The 19,230-nt window shown below is 45.2% G+C and overlaps 1 protein-coding gene and 1 long non-coding RNA gene across 2 annotated transcripts; one reads left to right on the top strand and one right to left on the bottom strand.

Moving 5' to 3' along the window:
* Positions 1–806: 806 nt before the first annotated feature.
* On the bottom strand, positions 807–18,148 carry FSD2 (fibronectin type III and SPRY domain containing 2). The gene is made up of 12 exons (XM_005241470.4): positions 17,357–18,148; positions 17,169–17,264; positions 15,941–16,174; positions 14,607–14,629; positions 13,539–13,660; positions 12,343–12,498; positions 11,156–11,290; positions 10,259–10,412; positions 9,738–9,871; positions 7,657–7,789; positions 4,184–4,360; positions 807–1,922 (listed from the first exon to the last, which is right to left on the bottom strand). Exons 1-12 carry the CDS (start codon positions 18,083–18,085, stop codon positions 1,670–1,672), a joined length of 2,346 nt encoding a protein of 781 aa, XP_005241527.1. The 5' UTR covers positions 18,086–18,148; the 3' UTR covers positions 807–1,669.
* LOC129785038 (uncharacterized) lies at positions 1,872–6,931 on the top strand. Its single transcript, XR_008748483.1, has 3 exons — positions 1,872–2,005; positions 3,632–3,743; positions 6,138–6,931. It is a non-coding gene; the product is annotated as an uncharacterized LOC129785038 (long non-coding RNA).
* Positions 18,149–19,230: the final 1,082 nt, after the last annotated feature.

The raw sequence follows: 19,230 nt of genomic DNA on the forward strand, positions 1-19,230 counted from the left end.
ACATTTTTAAGCAAAGAATGGTGCTTTCTTACCACTTCATTCCCTGGCAGAGGAGCTGTGCACTTTAGCTGCTCTTCTCTCGTATGGCCTTGCCAGTGTCAGCGGGGCTCACGTGGCCACCCCCCTGCCCACTGCCTTGGCAGTGGTTGCTGGCTGAGTCACTTGTTTCTGGTGGACCCAAGTTGTTGTGCTTACAGCAGGACATAGCCACTGAAAGTCTCTGGCCTGCCTTACAGGAGGTCTGACAAAATGGCCGTTACAACCCTTTTTGCCCTGGAAATCTCTGATATTCCTGGTGGGCTAAGCAATGACCCCGTACTTACATAGCTCTGTGTCACTAAAGCCATCTTCTTTTGGGTCTTGCAAAACAAGTAGATATCCAAGAGAAGATGGTACTAGTCGCTGCTGTAATTACATACTCCGCTCCTGGTTTTATGGTTTCTGCAAAGCCTGTTGTGGGGAGGCGCTTTTTAAGCTATTTGGGGAAGAACGGACAAGCTTTTGGCACGCATTTCTACGTCCGGTCTCTTTGATTTGCCAGACTGTTTATATGTAGATACTGTATATTGCAGAGGCCACCACGTGTTCCTGACTGTCCCCTAATGGAAACTCGAACCCATGATTTTTGTAATGAATGTACAATAAATCTGTGGAAATGCTGATCTGTTAATGACTCTTGAATTCAGGTAGCGTCAACATACACGAATGAGGCTGTTTAGTGCTAGACAAGGCTGCTTGACAGGCAGTGCCCGTCTCATTCCCCGGTGTCTGGAGGTGAAGCCTTAACAAGCACGTTCCAGCCGAGTGCTGGGCCAGAGTATTTCCATCCCCCACAGGACACCCAGAGCTTCAAGAGCACAGCATCAGGGGTGAGGATTCTTAAGTGCTGAGGGGGAGAACGGATCAGTGAGCGTGGCCAAAAAGAACAAGCTAAAAATGATGCTTTAGGTTTCTCTGCTGGGGCCATCAAGCACTGCAAAAGGCCCTGGTTTTGGGGGTTTTCCCAGGATGAATGAAAGAAGCATGGACATTTTGTAAAAATGTCTTGGTATTTGAGACTAGTGCATGCTTGGGTATTTCAAAAAGCCTCACTGTGTATGGTAGGTGCTAACAGCTCACACACAAGGGAGGTGTATTTGATTATCTTGTGTCACAGACTTCATGTAGCAACAAGAATATTGGATTGTGAGATCAGCTTCATGGTTGGAACGTTTTCAGCTCTGTCTAGCAGCTGTACAGATTTTGTTATTTTTTGCTATTTTTGTTTCTCTTTGAATTTTTAGCTCTTCAGCAGACACAGGAGTCGAACTTATGATTGCTCTGGAACAGGGGAGTTCCCTGTACATCAAAGAGGTACTGGGGGAACCATGATCCAGCTGTCGCTGCTGCACGGTGACAGTGTCACCTTTGAGAAGGATGGTATCTGTTTCTAACTGGAGAATTCTGGGATGCTGATGGATCTTGTGACCATGATGCTTTTCTGCTAAAATCCTGCCTAAGAGGACAAAAACTTGTTAAGGACTCAGGCCAGGTGGCTGGTTTGGGTCAGGGTTGCTTTGCTCTCCTGGGAGACCGCTGGTTTATAGGGAGTGTGATGGAGCAGTCAGTGCTGAAAGAGGACGTTGCTCAGCACAGGTTACACGTGGACGGGGTAGCTGCAGCACACAGGTTATGGGAGGGCAGTCCATGGGGGTACTGCCAGTCCAGTGTGTATCCGTAAGATACCTGGTGTTTCCAAAGCAAAGCAGGGGTGGACATAATGCTGGAAACGTGCATTGAATGCATAAAGGTGCTGGGCAATATCTGCATTGAAAAATGACAGTCTGCAGTTCTCATAGTCCAGCAGGATGCCGAGCCTTCTGGGGGGGATGGTAATTCTGATGTCTGGTGTCATCCCACTGTGCAGGAATTCGTACTTGTGCCTGTAGGCAAGAAACGGACAAAAGACGTGAGGGCACCCTGGCTGTTCTCAAAGGGAAGCCTTGTGCAGATAGGTGTCTTTTGGGTATGTACTTCACAGCCCCGTCCCGCCTGCGTGCCCTGTGGTTACTGCCGCAGTCCCATTACTTTGCTGAGGAGCGGTGTGCTCTGTGCCTCCACACAGCCTCATCCCCTGCTGCCCGGAGCAGGCTGGCTGTCCCGGGTGACAGGCCTCTCCCGGACCCCAGCCTGGCTGAGATCTGGATGAGGTCAGCGCGTAACATGGGACTTCCCTTTTTTTGCATCGCAGAGGGCAGTGTGGGTGTCCTAGAAATTGGAGGGTACACCCTTGCCACTAGGATTAGCCTGAAGTTGTCCCTCCATGAAGGAGCTGTGCTCTGTTAGGCCACTCAGACTGGCCCCAGGGCAGCACTTGTCACTCCTCGGCCTTGCCCCTAGGTAGCTGTAGGCACTGCGAGGAGAGTCGGCGAGATGACTCAGTCCTGTCCTTGCTGGCCCTGCCGTGCTGTCGCTTTGCTTCCCAAGGGCCTGTGGTACTGAGCCCTCTCCTGCCAGTGTCGCAGGAACTGCCCACCCACCACAGCAGCAGCGAGGGACCGTAATCCTTTGCACAGAGGCTGCCTGACTCAGCGTGGCTGGGCACCTTCCAGACTACTGGACATGGTTTTTCAAACCCCACTCTAAATGAGGTCTCTGGCTGCTTTTCTTATGAGACCTCCCTGCTCAGCCAGGGCGGTGCTGGTGGGGACATTCCAGTCATCATGCTCATTTACTAGAGTGTGATGTCTTTTAATTGTGATTCCTGGACCACAGATTATGGGAGGCTGGGAAGGCACTCTGTACATATCCACTTTGTCATGAGGGTAGCCCTCTTTTTCCTTGTGCAGTCACTGTTCAAGTAATGCTGAGGTCCTTTAGCAATTACTCAAACAGCTCTCCCTAGTGTGGCACGCTGCAACCAAAAATACAAGACTTCTATGGGAACATGTGCCTTCCTGAGCAGAAATGAGAAGATTTCTTCAGCTGAAGTTAGTTATCTGGCATTTCTTAAGGACCAGCTTCTTCACTAACCACCTCCTCCACCCACACCACTTAAACCTGAGAAAATTTCCCTGCAGAAATGGGTATGACAGTGACTCAAACGCAGCAATGGCCCAGCTCCCTTTTCTCTCTGAAGACCGTGCTCATTGCTCCAGAAGAGTGAGAATAAACCTCAATGTACCTCTTAGCTCAGCGTAGCAAGGAAATCAAATTAGCCTGCCTGCAGCGTATGGGAAAGTCATTAGCTTGAGCGGGTTTGGTCTCCCTCATTAAGCAGCGTTTCTTGCTGTGTGGGAGGTGAATGCCAGCACTGCTAAGGACTCTGGCTATGCAGCAGGCCAGCTGCTGGGGAGCTGAGAACAGCAGGTGCCTGGGGAGGAGCATGTGCTCCAGCCAACCCAGCTGCATCTAACAGCTCCCTGCGTACCAGCAGGCAGAGGACCGGCAGATGGGGGCGCATGCTAACGTCATCGCTACTGTTTTCTGACTGCATGCTGGGGACACTCGGGTGGTGTCCAGCCTTCCCGTTCAAGGGGACCCAGCAGCACCCTGGCAACCCCTGCAGGCTGAGCAGTGAGCCATTCAGACAGGCAGTACTTGGGGATGCCTGGGGGGGTGACTTCTTTTCTTGCTCCTGGATGCTTCACAGGGTGCCTGAATGTGGCATGGGACTCAAAGGCAGCGATACCAATGTAATGGTGTCTGGGGGAGAGCCACCGGCTCAGCTGAGGCATGAGAGGAGCTGCCATTTCCGCACGCAGGTATGGCTGTTAGGTACTTCCATAGGCAGGAGAGAGCAAAACCAGTTGCATCCAATGGGATTTAGCCAGATAAGTAGTTTCTAGGTCACGTGGATCTATTACTGTCTGTCTTCCCACTGGGGTTTTGGTGACCTAAAACAAGGCCTTTACAGCTAACCTCTGTAATGCAGATTTTATTCAGATTTGTTCCTGGGACTGCCTATTTCAACATGAGAATGTCATTAAGCAGAATGATTTGTTTAAAGGTTCCAGTATCCTTCCAACACCAGTTCACAGTGCCAACGGTGGAATGTCAGGGGCCCCTGGTTAAACACTTGGTCTGGGCTTTGATATAAAATCTCTGGGTGCCCCCTGCAAGGGGGAGCTCTCTGCTACCCTGCCTGCAGGTGTGCACGTAGGATGGGTTCCTCTAGGAGACCTGTCGCTTCCACAGCCCTTACCTTGATGGTGTGATGATATGCCTCATGCACCAGGATGAGTTGTTTGCCCCCAGGTAGCCATGTCTCGGAGTATTTTCAAAAGCCACACCGATTCTGTACTCTGTGTCTTCCTCAACTTCCACCTCCCAGTAATGCTTTCCCGGAAATGGGATCAGACTGCCCAGGATCCCAATACACCTGTGGGAGACAGACAGCTTTGGCAGGGATTCTGCGATGTTTAGGTGTGTAATGTACCTGGACATTGCATATCAATAAAGTCACTTTTGCTGTTTCCTTAGCAGCATAGCACAAATTTTTTGACTACAGTAAAGTCCACATACTGAAGACTTGACACAGAACCTGCAGGTTTCTTTGTGACATCCACCCCATTTTTAATCTGCGGGTAGCTTTGTATAAATGAGTGCCCTGGGCACTTTTAGGAAGAGGGAGAACAGCATCCTATGCTGCCTGGGTTTTCTAGGAAAGTTGTTACTTGCTAGAAAAAAGGAGTGCTCTGGTGAACCCCAGTATAGCAAGGGAACAGATTTTGTATTTTCTTCCCAAACAGCCCAGGACTTTAAATGTCACTCACCATCAGGAATTGAGCACTGTAGTTGCATGAAACCCTGAGGCAGTTGGGGAGAAGGAGACCTACCTGCCTGTGCTGCGTTTGGAGAGATCAATGAGAGCTGAACACGGCAGGAGAGCTTGGAATATACCTACGTACCTGGGCCATGAAAAGTTTCAACGTTAGACTCTGGTTCCTAGCCTTTACGATAGGAACCAGGTAGAAGATAACTCTTTAAAAAGATGTGTAGGAGAGACAGACAAAGACAATGTACCACAGAGAGAACCTTAAGCATGATTTACAGGCACAGTCTCAAGAGATAAAGGAGCTGGGCCCTTTGAAGATGCAAGTCTGCAAAAACACAGGTTCTGAAGCAAGAAAGCTGGGCAAAGTAACCCATGCCTAGTGCTTCTGAAACACACTAACTTGAGAGGGCAACATGAATCCTGTAAGACTACACCCCAGCTTTTTCTCAGGAAAAAATATTAGCTGTCATTGCTGCATCACAGGGGACAGCAGGCTTCAAAACACACTTTCAGTTTTGGATGGGGGGGGTCACACACAACCTGTATGTTTCTATGGTAATCTAAAGTTGAAAAGTGCAAAGGCAAAGGATGTTGCTGGCAGACGCTCAGAACTCATCTGCCTCCAGGTAATGCGGAGAAAGAGCCAAATGCAGCATTAGTTAGGAGGGCCTGATGTGTAAGGACAGGCATGCACAGCAAGATAGCTGTTACCTGTGCCACCTCAGCAGCAATCACCTAAAGCAAGTGTACAGTTCATTGTGAGTGCATGTAGATGTCTTGGGAATAGCCTAAAGGCTGCTGAAATCAGGACTCAGAGAGGCTGCGTTGCTACAGCTTGAGAAAGAAAAAGAATGATGCAAAGTGGATGGGTAAACATCTGTGACCAGAATACTACCATAGTAATAAGAGCTGCAAAGCCACCAAGGCAAACCTGAGTCAGACCATCAGACCATAGAAGCTGCTGTGGTTAGGAAACACGTTAGCCTTTCAGAGCGCACACAAACTTCAGAAAGAAGAGTTTGCAATGTAATTTCCTTGAAGTGTGTTAGTCATTTCAGCTTGGGAGCTTTTTCTTTGCCCTGCCCTGCCCCCCCCCCCCCCCCCCCCCCCTTCTCCCAGTATCTTGGCATGAAAGAGGATTCTGAAATTCACAGTGGCATCAAAACCTCAGCCTCAGAGTTCAGAATTACAAGAGTGTCAGCTCTGGCTGTTTATGTGAAACATAAAAGCATGCTGTGGAAGTGGGATGAAATCCCATTTAGGCTTATCATGGTGACTTTAATGAAGAGAATTTCCTGGCTCTTGTCCACCGAGCCCTCTAGTAACATTGCATTTCCATGGAAGGACTAAGCTGTGGGCTTGTACTATTCTGTGTCTGCAGATGCCTGTCCTGGTTATATGTTACTTCTGTGGTTCTGACTGGAAACATGCCTTTCGGTAAGCTAAACCTTTCATTTCAATGGCAAAGGGCCTAACTGTTTTGAAAGTGACATCTGTAGGCCCAGATTGTATCAGCTAGATCCTTCAACAAGAGGTAAGTATTCAGCTCCCTCTCCTTTCCTTAGCATTTGCACTTAAATACCTGGTCAAATTTAGCTCAATGTACCCAACAAGTGTAAGCAGGTTTGTAAGTAATTGTGGCCGGCTGCATCTGTAATCCTCTTTATGAATTTGCATTAACTTCCAAGTGATGCTTAAGTTCCAAAGAACAGCTAGAGAGAGAGCTTTAAACTCAAAATCAATGAGAGCTGCTTAAAGCCCCATTAGACATTTCCTGGCATCTATTTAAAAAAAAACCAAAGAGACCAGCTGTGCTTTGAACTACACAAGCCTCTTTCAAAGAAGAGGGTCAGGTGCCCAAAGCACCTGTAGGGTTTTTTTCCCATTCTGTAGTATTTGCTGTATTGAAAAAGTTTTACATAAAATGACTGTTTGGTGGTTTCCACTGTACAGAACTCTATAAAAACAGACCCCAAATCTCCATGTGTGAAAGCAAGACCAAGGAAGGATGGGCAGAGCCCCTGGCATGTTACGTGCAAGGCTCTATCACCTTGGCAGCTTGCAGAGGGAGGGACAGGACAAAGGGAGCAGCAGCCAGCAGAGAGAAGCAGCTCCTCAGGTCTTGGAAATGTGCAAGTGCTGGATCACTATAATTAAAAGAGAATCTACTAATTATGCCACTTCTGGTTTTGTTGGGTTTTGGTTTTTTGTTTTTTTTTTTTACATTCTACTAGTGCTGTGTTAAGACTATGTGGGGTTTGAGTTATCTTTTTTCTTGTGACAGTTTCCTGGGGGTTTTGGCTCTGTAAAGAATTACATGGGAAGAAAGTTTTGGAATTTTAATAGAAGTCAGTGCACAGATCATGCAAAGGGAGATGTTGTAAATAATATGTATTAGTCACCCTAGAAATTCTCAGAAAAGAGCAGCAAGCCACAGGGAATTCAGTAATTGTGCTCAGGAATGATAACCACAGTGAAACTATGGGGCCTAGATAAATGGATATGGAGTTGTATTCTCCAAGGAACTATACAGAAAGCCTGCCATTTCAAACTGAAGAGTTATCTTAGGAACCCAACTTCAAATAGCTTAAAATAAATCTGATTTTCTAAAAGATGAGTAATCCATATATTAAAAGGATCGACAAATATGCTTGTAGTTGCCTAAAACTGAAGATGACCATAGTCACTTGTGCAAAAACCAAGATGGAAAAAAAACCCTATACATTATACACACATATACAGTCTGCAAGTTTTACTTGGTTGCTGTCTGGCTTGAAGGTGAAGTGGGCTGCAATACCAGGAAACCTTTCAGGTGGATTTAAATTCAAGGCAGGGGTGTGTCATGGGTGAAGCAGCCACAAACTACATGCATTAGTTGCAACTGAAATTCTTCTGTATACCTTGTAAAGCTGTTATCATAGACGGGCAGATCACACTCTGGGTTTTCCAGTTCATCACATGCAATTGTAAATCCATCACCTAGAATCGCCAGTAAAGGATGAGCTGTGTCCTCGTTAAGGCAGAAGTAGGTGCCTGCAAGAGAGAATAGAATGTCCAAGGATAACTGCAGCAACTCCTTATGGCATTAGGGTTTGCTGCTGCTGCTGGGGGCTGGGAGGAAGGTGAAATGTTTGGATCCACAGAAAGATTAGCCAGTGCTCTGGAAGGAATCTGTGGCTGACAGTGAAAGGACAAGGTTGTCCATTTGGAGTTTTTCAAATAAATGGATCTCTTGCAGCTTAACACTGTTTAGTTACAGCCTTGTGAAAAGCAGAAGGTGGGCCTTAACCTGGTTTTGAACCCAGCCAGGGCTCAAAGCTGCAGGCACTGAGCAGGAGGTAGCTATTCACAGATGGGGGGTCCTCCCTGCAATAAACTATCTGGTTTCAAGTCATCTTCCCCAGAGCTGAAGTGACCTATTTGTAATCACTGAAAGGAGAAGTGGGGCTTAAAGGCCTCTCCATGGCTTCACACTTCCACATAAACACAGTTTGAAGAGAAGGGATCTCTACAAAGGTGCCACATGCAGCATTCCTCATACTTCAGCACCTCCTCATCAGATCAGCCTTCAGAGAGGTAAGTCAGCTAAACCAGCCCAGGATAAAAGTACTTCTTCTGGCTTTCCGCCTTCAGAGACTTCACAAAGCAGGTCTGACATGCTGCACTCCGGTGAGCAGCCACATGCATCACAGCTGCTGTTTGTAGTTGGTGTTTCTGTATCCACCCCAGTAAGTAAGAATTGATGGTCATTCCCAGTGCTGGAGGTGAGTGCCTGCAGCTGACAGATCAATTTGCATCAGCTCTCTGCATAATGTAGACTCAGAGAAGATAAATCTCTCCATGTTAATCCCAAATGAAATCATTATAATCAAACTGCAAGTTACTTCAATCCAAATAGAATACAAACAATGACAGGGCAATTACAGGCATGTGCTGCTGAAAACAAACACATGCTGTGCAAGCATAATGGACAATTTCAAATATTGAGTTTGATGTAAGCAGTTGAAATACACAGAAGCAATGGTAACACAATGACAGTCTTCCTCTCCAGGGATTTAAGAATGACTGTTTCTTTTCTGTGGTGTCACTGATGCGTAGCTGACAGGTTTCTTACTGAAACAGCCTTTCACAGATTAACGGGTGTGTGGTCAGCTCGCTGAATGAGCACAATTGGCAAATCTCTCACAGAAGGTAAGGGCAGAAGGTATGGTGTGAGTGCACCTATGAGGGATGTGGGAGGTTTAAGACACCCCAATGAAGTTGCAGTGTCATTATAGCAGTGGTGAAGATGAAAACAGGTGTCTACCTATAAGTCATTAAAATGAGCCTTGGTTAGATGGTTGGGAGGGGAAAGGGCTTCTAACTCCCCTTTGGGGGAGAAGGTTAATCCTTGTCCAGAGTGGCGCTGAGAACAGAGATGATAATGTTATGTCAGTTACCAAAAGCAAAACTGCCAGCTGAACGCTGGACTGCCTTTTTCCTGATGAATAAAGGGAATCAGCCCTCAGAGCCTCCCAGCCAAGCTGGAGATGTTTTAATATATACAGAGGAAGATTTTGCATATCCAAATGACTCTGGAAAGTGCTGACTGACTACCTTAGCCATACTTTCCGGCAGCAGCAGCATTACAAAGTAATCTCTGAAGTAAAATGATGCTACGACTTTCTTCATTAGGCTGTCAATACTTGGCAAGCTGGCAACATCTGCGTGTGTTGGGTTGATACTGTCTTTCAAATGTTTAGAAATCAGTAACTTTCAAGTGTCAAGTGTACTGGACAAATAATTTTAAATTACAGAGCTAAAGCAATGCACTTATTATTACAAAAAGCGTTTCTTTTTCATTCCTAAAAGGCTACCAGATGTGTAATTAGCTGTACGAGATTAGGACCTGATCCAGAGGCTGTTGAAGCCAGCAGGAATCTTTCTGTTGAGATAATAGATGCTACAATAGGCTGCTGGGGTTGTTCCTACTGTAGAGTACCTGTGGTGTGTATCAGGACAGGGTCACTTCTTTCACTGGAACCACCCAGGTTAAGGGCTCTAACACAGATGCGATAGCTTTGTGCTGGCTGCAGGTGAATTATGACTTCGCAGTTAGGAATCCCAACAATAGATCTACAGAGAATAAATCCATGAAAAATTATAGGGTAGAGAACAAAGGTAGGCCTTTAAGATTATTTTTCTGAACAACAGAGGAAATTACATGGTCAACTTCTCTTGTAACCCATCACCAACACTTTACCTTGTATAGTTGTCAGCAGCAGGAACAAGAGAGAGTCTGTGACAAGACTATGCAGATTTTTACATTTGCTTCTGCCCTTTTCCCATACCCTGTATAGTCATTCTCTATGAACGTTTATACAATTACTTTCACTAAAAGGAACGTTTATAAAGGTGAATTTACTAAAGGGTCATGGGTCCTTTCTTAGGGCTATCTGATGCCACATGATTTGATATGGTTTCATTTCTACAGGTCATGGACTCGAGAGAAGAGCAACTCACTCAGTAATACTGTCGCGATCTTCTTCATCTGTCAGCTTGGACAATTCAACCGTGTAGGAATCAACAGGGTTAACGTCTCTAGATTCCCAGCACACCAGTGCTGCATTTTCACAGCTTCGGATCTTTTTACTTTTTATGGTAGGTGGTGAAGGAGCTAAAAAGTAGGCAAAAGAACAATTCTAAGCTGTTGCTTGAAGATGTTTGCAACAGACGTGCTTTGAAGACTTAAAAAATAGAACAAAGTTGTTTACTAATACTATATAGTTAAAGAAACCTGCTTCCCCAATGGACAATAAACAGCAGGCAGGGCAATTAACGGTACTATTCAAAACCTTAATTTGGACTATAAAGGTCCTAAGAGAATTAATCAGAGAAGTAACACAGACAGAGACTGATTACACAACCATTTTCTTTCTATCATTGGTTTTATCTTTGTCATAAAGGTGCATCTCTTCTCTGCTCAAAGACATCTGGAATGAGTGCTCGAAGGTCTCACTTGACTTGCTCAATTTGATGTCAGGATTTCACAAAACGTGCTTGACTGCACTGCAGTTACAAAGGGCAGCATAGCAGGTGAATCCACAAAATACCTACAGGCCAATAAAAGGAGGGCTGGCATCCACCTGGCAGAACTGGGAGACTTGAGCCTTATTCCCAGCTCTTCTACATGCCTGCATTTAAATAAGTTATTTTGTCCCCATACTTCTGTTTCTTCAACTTTAAAACAGGGACAATTGGCCTAAGAGCCTCCCCAAATAGAAGTAGGAAATTCCCATGCAGTCAGTAGACTTAAATCAGGAGAAACAAAGTGCCCAGAAAGCACTGCTGGCAAAACAATCCGAGGTGACTGAATTTCACTATGAAGGTCACATAGTTGTATGAATAAAATATTTTTACCTGTTACATAAACTGCTCTTTCACTTGGTGGACTGATACCAGCAGCATTTAAAGCACTGACCCAAAATTCATACTGTGTATTCGGCAACAGATTAGTAATGGTGCAGTATGTTTCTTTGACTTTTAAAGTGTGCTCTGAAATGAGAACAACAAAGCATTTACAGTTCCTTTACACAGTTACCCGCTCTTCCCCAAAGCTGTCTCAGATAATGGAGCTGAGGTGCATTGTTTTGTATGCTGAGTTCAAGAGAGCTCCCTGTGCTCCACACCCTTTGATTAGCTGTCAGGCTGGTTCACCATGCCTTCCTCTAAGGAGGTATAAATCAGATAATGCATCAGCTTCTGAAGGAGACACGTCACTCAGGAAAAAATACAAACAACACAAACAAACAGAAAAAAAGGTCACCTACTTGTCACTGAACTTTTTCTAAGAAGACCCTGCACATTCCTACTCCAGGGATGCTGTCTGGTCAGCTCGTCCCAGCAGCAGGACAAGAGCTGAAGCTATTTCACGACTCATTCATTTCTCATTCTTCATCTTATAAAATTTGGATAGGTTCTGCTTTTCTTTGAACTGGCTACTTGGCATTTTACTGGCTTCCACTTTTGCTGGACAAGTGACTGGGTGTTTTCAGTGAAAGGTTCTGCAAGAATATTATTAGCAAAGGCAGTTTTGTCACAAGGCTGGGACATTTTAGGATGGTTCTGTGGTTCTTTTTTTGTGCATGTGGGTGATGGGGAGTTACAGCCTATTATTAGCACTGAGATAAACTGTAAAATGACTGTGGGGGTTTCAGTGGGCGTGCCAATAACATGGTAATGTGCTCTCTAAAAATACTGTGCTTTGCAGTGGATACAGTGCATGTCTGTCTAACACAGGGTCCGTCCTCCAGGAAATGAAATGCTACTGTTGAGACCAGACTTCATCCACTGTCCCCTTCCCACTGCTGCTATCCCAGCTGCTGTCCCATCCCCTCTTTGCTCCTGTGATGGGTCCTGCTGCAACTGGCAGCATGGCAAACCTGGCAGGGGAAAAGTGACAAAGCCAGAAGCAGGAAATGTGGTGGCAGATATGACAGTTTTGGCAGTGGAGATAATGCACAGAAAGTGCACTGGTTGCCGCAGCAAGTCCAGAGGCACTTTGGAACCAGCTGGTTTTGCCAGTAGAGGGGTTCAGGCCTCCTTACCTGCTTGTTCATCACTGTGCGTCTCGTTGCTGACTGGTTTATAGCACAGTTGGTAGGACTCAACAGTGTCATCTGAGAAAAGGCCCCAGCAAACTCTCAGTGAGGTGCCAGTCGCTGCATTGGGAGCTTGGGGATTGATCACAGGGGCACAAGGAGCTGCAGAGAGGAAAACAGGTCAGGTTTTGAATGTATAAGCATGTTATGTTGTTCACAGGCAAACACCTCCCTTCTCACAAAGGTGTATGACAAAACCTAGGCACTGAATAGGCCATATTCCTCCTGCACAGAGAAAAGTTAAGAGCTGACCCTGTAAATAGTTTCATTTAATAATTAGGTCACTGGTGTATGAACTACTCTTGCTTCAAATGAAAATCAAACCAACAAAATACATAAGCCTCAGCCTAACCCTTCTCTGTAAATTTGACCTCCCCTGCCTCTGAGGGCTGCTGTGAGCTAGCAGGTCCCTGTAGGAGCAAAATCTAACGCACACTGCACTGCTGTGGACCAGCCCAGGGGCTGAGGAGCCTGTGGAGGAACGAGAAGGGAAAAGCTCTACAGCATGGGGTCAGCAGCATAAAAAAGTACCAAATGCCATTTTACTTTAAGAAAACACAGTATATGGGCATGAAAAATGCATATTGTGTTTTCTGACCATTTGTGGTGTGCCAGAAAAGATTAAAAATATGTATTTTTTCAATTATTAGAAATTTTGGGGGGTTTTGCTCACAGTTTCCTGTGGATAACAGGAAAAATGTTTGCTAAATAGCAGAGAAATAAGCCACTGAAAACTGGTTATAAAGAGAAGCTGTGCAGGTTCTTTAAAGCAATTGGGTGTCCCTCTCTGTTACTTGTTCAAGTAACTACAAGGCAAGACAAGTTATCCCAACTAAGCACGCCTGACCCCTCAACAGAAGGTGGTAGTCTTTGTCAGTCTTCTAGGAAATCATCCAGCAAAAGCAGGGAAGGCCTGGTTTGGCAGTTCTGTAATTTTACACTGAAAACAAATGAAAAAAAAAAATCCAAAAATAGCTTCCAGTGTCTATATAAAGGCAAACAAAAAACTCTAGAGGGGAAACTAGGGAGAAGCTAATTCTGCCTTTGCAGTTCTCCTTTAACAGAAGTAAGGAATTCTGTTTAACACATATCCTTAATTAAATGTACATAGATCTGAAATAATGATCAGATAGGAAGAGTACCTGGAATAGTATTAATGGAGTTCATTAGCTGTTCAACTTCAGAGAAATCTATGACCCGCTTTTCAAAGTCTGGCAGCATTGAAAGCTCCAAATCCACTTCTTTCTTTAAGAATTCTTCCAGCCTGTAATTGTAGGAGGGAGAGAAAAAAGTCTGATTGGAAGTACCATAGTGTTGGAGATATCATAGGTATCAACCCATGGTAAACCAGCAAACTCTAAAACAACAACTGTTCCCTTAAAATAATGTTTTCACAGTTGTGCAAAGCACAGCCTCCCCATGCCCTTTGCTTGAAGATATGTGGCCATACATCAGATCAGTGCTCCAAGATGTCAGAGAGCTGCATGCTGATGGGACTGAGGGACCACACATCGGGTGCCCCACTCATGCAGCGAGCTGGCTGCCACATACTGCACTCCCACTACGCAGGTGAGGGAGATTTCCCCAGTACCCCTCTGTGGGAAGCAAGCTATTAGCTCCATGACTGTCATTATTCTGAATCTATGTCACTATTACTGAAGCAGGACCTCCTTTCTCTGTGTTTTCATAAACGATGACAGTCAATGTAAATGTATATTTTTTGCAATAAATCTAGTGTGCTTTAAGACTTTTTCCAGCTCCTCCAAGATCTTTCAGCATCTGTCTTGAGCTCCTACAGCTTGACTTTCTACCCCTCTGTATTAATGCATAAATAAGCCTGTTACTAATCCATTTAGGGAGCTCAGTTTTAGTCAGATTTGTATCCAGAGCATTTCTTTCAAGATCTTTACCAATCCTGTTTCTCAGTCTCTGAAATTAGTTCTTTATGACTGAGCTGAAAACAGTGATTTATTCATGCTCTAACTCTCCTTCAGGGTTTTTTGAAATTGTCTCCAGACTGGTTTTGAGTGTTAAACTTTTCAGAGCAACTTTTCCTGCTGCAGTTTAAACCAGAAATACTAAAGATTTAAATAGCTCCACTAGCTTAGATAACATTTGTGTGCCTGAATGGATTCCAGAACATGCGTCTCCAATAACAGATCCAATTAGCAGGAAGAAATGTGACACAAAATACCAGACTGTGATACTACCTGTCAACCATGGCTACTGCTGCCTGTAGAAAAAAAGAGAGAGAGTGTTAGGGATAGAAAAGATACATTTCTTGCATTAGTCCAGAGTCAGACTACATCATGCTGTTGACCTGTCTTATACAAATTGTCCCAAACGCAGCCCTTAGAGTGAGCTAACTGGCTCTTACCCAGCCAGCTCTGAGAACAAAGCTGTGCCTAACTGTCCATTCAAACAGACAGATCTTGGCTGCATTTACAGTAAGATAACGTGCAATATCAGGCACTGACCAGTGTCTACTCATCTAGACTCTTGACTGTATCATTCCTTAGTTGTGCAAAGTGCCAACAGATCCTTCACAAACAAAACCCAACCACAGCTGGCGAAAAGAACTCAGAAAAGAACTCAGTGAAATTATCTCCATCGGAGGGAGTCTGAGCAGTGCACGTTACTGCAAGATAAACGTATGGTCCCTGGAGAAACCTAAGCAGCTGAGAGCTCATGACCAAAAGCTATTAACTTCCTGGTGAATAATGGTTCCTAGGGGTGATGTAAAACTGTTTATGAGCTAAGGAGAAAATAAGGTTAATTCCAGAGATGCAGAGGAATGGGAAAAGTCAGCTCACAGGAAGAACTCAGCAGGTTGGAGTGACACAGCAAGCTGATCCATTGATGCAGACTGGAGATGTTAGATTTGTCTACTGTCTGGTTCAGAAGTTACTGTGGCTGTGCTATAGAAATGCTCCCACCCATGTGAGTCACAGGACAGCTCAGATTAGAGCAATCACTCATCAGCAGTGAAAATTCTCTTTTTTCCCCAATTATTTTTCTACCTGCTGAAGAAAAATAACTTCTTGACACCACCTCATCAGTGGGACTCATCCATCACTTTGCAGGAGCTCCTGATGTATTTAGTTTGGAGCCTCCTGTTCAGCTGAACTTTCCAACAAAATGAGCAAGAAAAAGAAACATCTTCTAAAGTGGTTGCAGCAGCCAGCCTGCTGTGAGCTCAAAACAGAGCAAGAGAGCTGAGCCCGCATGAGGCAATGAACACTAAGTGCTTCCAGAGTTTCTTGAGATAAGCTTTTTAGCGAGATACCTTCTTTGAACCCCAGCGAGACTCACAAATCATTGAGCATCCAAGTTACAAACTTCTGCTGCTTCTGCATTTTGGCTCCATTGTGTTGCCTCACTGAGTCAATGCCACCATGCCAAGCACCTGAAGCAGTGACAACACCATGGACTAAGCACCCCAAATGCTCACTAGCATTAAAGCCACTTGGGACTCCCCAGCAGGGGACTACTTGCAAGCAGCAAAGAGCATTTAGAAGGGGCCTTGCCACTGAAAGCTCTTTACCTTCATAAAATTGGCTTTGTCATTTTCCAGGTAAAGCTCCTGGGTTGCATCTGTCAGCTCCTTGCAGGTGTCGAGGTGTTCCCCACAGCTGACCAGCTGCCCATATAAAGCTTCTAACTTCTGCCTCTTCTCTTCGCCCAGTGCTTCCAACTGTTCTTCATACTTCTGAGCAAGCACTTGCACTGCATTGTTGTAATGCACCTCGAAGTTCTGCTCCTGCCTCCCAAAGTTTTCCTGCAAGGCATTTGGGGGTTTATTCCTTGGTGTCAGGTCTGACCCATAGGTCAGCCAGAGAAAAATCTTATTCAGATTTGCCTAAAATTCTCCTTGCCAGAGAGGCAATGCCAGTACACAGAAGCTCTAATTTGACTAATTTGCATTTTTAGGAGTTTATTCTAATCATTCACCCCCACTGAGGCACAACAGTGTTGGTTCCAGACATAAGAGCATCAGAGATTATAACAAAAACAATGATGCAAGGCAACTGTCTCCTGCCTAAGCCCAGGGAGCACAACTGGGGATATATCCTAGCCGTAATCTCCCAAGTGTTTTCACCAACAGTCAAGCACATACTTCCATGAGAGAAACCATGGCAACCCAGTGGGATCCATGGATTCCCGCTGGGGCAGCTGAGCCACTAATGCTGGTATCCTCACTCGCTGCTGGAGAAAGCATTAGGAAGAAAGATTTAAGGAGTAGGCAAGGCTTTCTTGCCAGCAGCTGCCCACTGCTCAGGCACTGATGTCTTCTGTGCTACATGCAGCAGAGAAAAGACAGTAATGCTCTGAGTTACTGCTTCAGTTTGACCTGCTGCCAGCTGGGCCCCTTCCCCCTGGGCCAGGTTGGCGTCAGCCAAGCTAGAGCACAACCCTTGAAGTGCTGTAGCTCGATGCAGCTGGTCCAAGGGTTTGCCTGTACCTGGTACTTCTGTAAATGAAACCGAGTGAGCACAAGGAGTGCACTCTGGATGGACTAGTTAGATCACAGGTCCTTGGCCACTTAAAACTAAGATAACCTCAGTGGGGGGTCACTATTTCTGAATGCAAGTGTCAGTGCATATGCCCACTTAAAAAATTAATTAGTATGGATTTTCCTGAGTACCTCAGTCTAGGCAAACCCCAAGATAACTCTGTGCTCTATTACTGTAATTACTCACCTCATTAACAACTGAAGACTATGACTGTCAAAACTGTTCTAACCCCAGTTAGCCCAAGAAAAAATGCCTTACCTCTACAGTGATGAAGATTTCCTCCAAGTGACAGGCAAAGTTTTCCATCTGAGCAATCTGCTCCTCCAACTTGCACATGTTTTTATGAATCTCCTCCTACCAAAACAGCCAGTGTGATTCTTAGTATTGTCTGAACACTGGTTTAGAGGCACCACAGTACACTTTTACTGCTACAGTATTACTCTTACCTTTTCGCTTTCCATGGCACTGGGGAGCTGAGCCACCTCATGATCCTTGTGCTCACCGAAGAGTTTGTCAAAAGCTCGGATTGGAATCTTGCAGGTAGAACAAAAAACATCTGCCACTTCCTCCTCCTCACTGACAGCCTGACTGTTCCACTCATCTGACATGCCACCGCTGCTAAGCCCCTCTCTGGACTGTATGCAGCTCTCAGCCTCATCCTCTGCTCTGGCTTTACTTGGTTCTTCATCTTGAGAAGCTTCATCAGGAAGTCCCTGTGGCTTTGTACTTTGACTTTGATCTTTCACTGGAGAGATGCTTTTTGATGCATTATATATGGAGCCTTGTGATTTTGCTTTTCCTGTGCGAGGCCATCTGTTCTCTACATGTCCTCCAAGAAGCTCAAGCTCTTTTTCTCTATCTTCATCAAGTCCATACATCTTAGCCAACTCTGCAACCTCCTTTTCCAAATCATATCCAGCTTCCTGTGATCGCTGAAATTTTTGACTACTCAGTGCAGGTTCCCTTCTTGTATCCCCCCAAGATCTGTCTCCTTGACCAGACAGGTCTTCAGGAAAGATATCAAACCTCTCCTTTGATCCATAAAGATCCATGTGATAAAATATCAAGCCTTCAGCCTCAGTCTCACTAGACTCTGGGACTGGTGGGGAAGCTGAACAGCTGGGTGACTGGTCACTAGTTTCATACTCTCCTGCACTGCCAGATCTGGATGACATTGGTATCCTCTGTGAGGCTTTTGAGATGATTAGTCTCAATCCTGTAAAAAATAAGAAAGATCCTTGGCTACATACTTAGATATCAAGCATAAGTTTTTCTTGCTTAAAAATACATAGATGGAATGCCTTGTCTAAGGACTGCTCAGGGCTTGGAGGTAAGGCATGGGAAAGACCAAAGCCAGTAGCTTCACTTCCCAAGTGAAGCTTCTGAAGTGAAGCCACAGAAAGCTTGGTTTTTTCTCACCTCCACACAAAGCACAGCAGACAGCTGTCTCTGGTGTGCATCCTACGTTTTCCAAGTCGCTCACCTGTGACCCTGATGTCTGATTTCCAGACTGTGGAGTAGTCCTGTTCTCAGCTCAACACTGTGACTGTGCTTCAGGTGCACACAGTGCTGTTCTGTGCCACTGGAGATGGGCCGGTTTGAAGTCTCCTCACCCTTCAGCTGCTGTCAAGTGCTCCTCCTGAACGGGCAGTGAGGCATACTGCAGGATGCCTTCTCTTGTGACCACTGATGCCACATAACACACTAGTAAATGCCCTGAAAAATCCTGTTCTGGATTTTTCAAGTTGCCATTTTTGATGCTGAAACTTGAGGTTTCTTCTAACACTATCCTCAGTCCAGGTCTCAGGTCCTGTCTATAACCCAGGGAAAAATACCACCCTTTGGGTGTTCTCAGGTGCTGTGAAAATATTTTCACATATTTTAACACAAATGAAGCTCAGAAAAAAGATCAGTTATGATCTCCATGATAAAGCATACAGTAACTAAGAAGCAAGGGAGATCATAGACCCCTGAATTGGGAGAAGTCCACTCTGACCTACAGCTTGCATACTTTGTCCATTCTGTGCAATGAGGGAGGTGTGAAAAGAGCGTGTGGATGCAAAATGCAAAGCTGTATAACAAAGCAGATGTGCATGGGACAACATTAAAGGTGCCAAGGCAATTTTAATGCTGACTCCCCAAGCCCACTCTTTCCAACCAGCCTGTATTAACAACAGCACATGAAATAATGCTAGTAGAGAGACGGGGCTCTGTCAGAGATGAAACATCCCCACAGCCCTCCACTGTTCACCAGCATGAACAAAATCACAGCTACAAAACTACTCAGGTCAATTTTATCAGCAGTTTACTACTACAAGGA

Source organism: Falco peregrinus, chromosome 1 (assembly GCF_023634155.1).
Source record: "Falco peregrinus isolate bFalPer1 chromosome 1, bFalPer1.pri, whole genome shotgun sequence".
Lineage (NCBI taxonomy): Eukaryota > Metazoa > Chordata > Aves > Falconiformes > Falconidae > Falco > Falco peregrinus.

Bases quoted from the DNA above. Each gene is read 5' to 3' on its own strand.
- FSD2 (XM_005241470.4), bottom strand. From the start codon at position 18,085: ATGTCATCCAGATCTGGCAGTGCAGGAGAGTATGAAACTAGTGACCAG. The intron at 16,175-17,168 runs GTAAGGCATTTT...AATGCCTTGCAG, and splicing joins AAATCTTCATCACTGTAGAG to GAAAACTTTGGGAGGCAGGA. The intron at 11,291-12,342 runs GTAAGGAGGCCT...TTCTCATTTCAG, and splicing joins GCACAGTGATGAACAAGCAG to AGCACACTTTAAAAGTCAAA.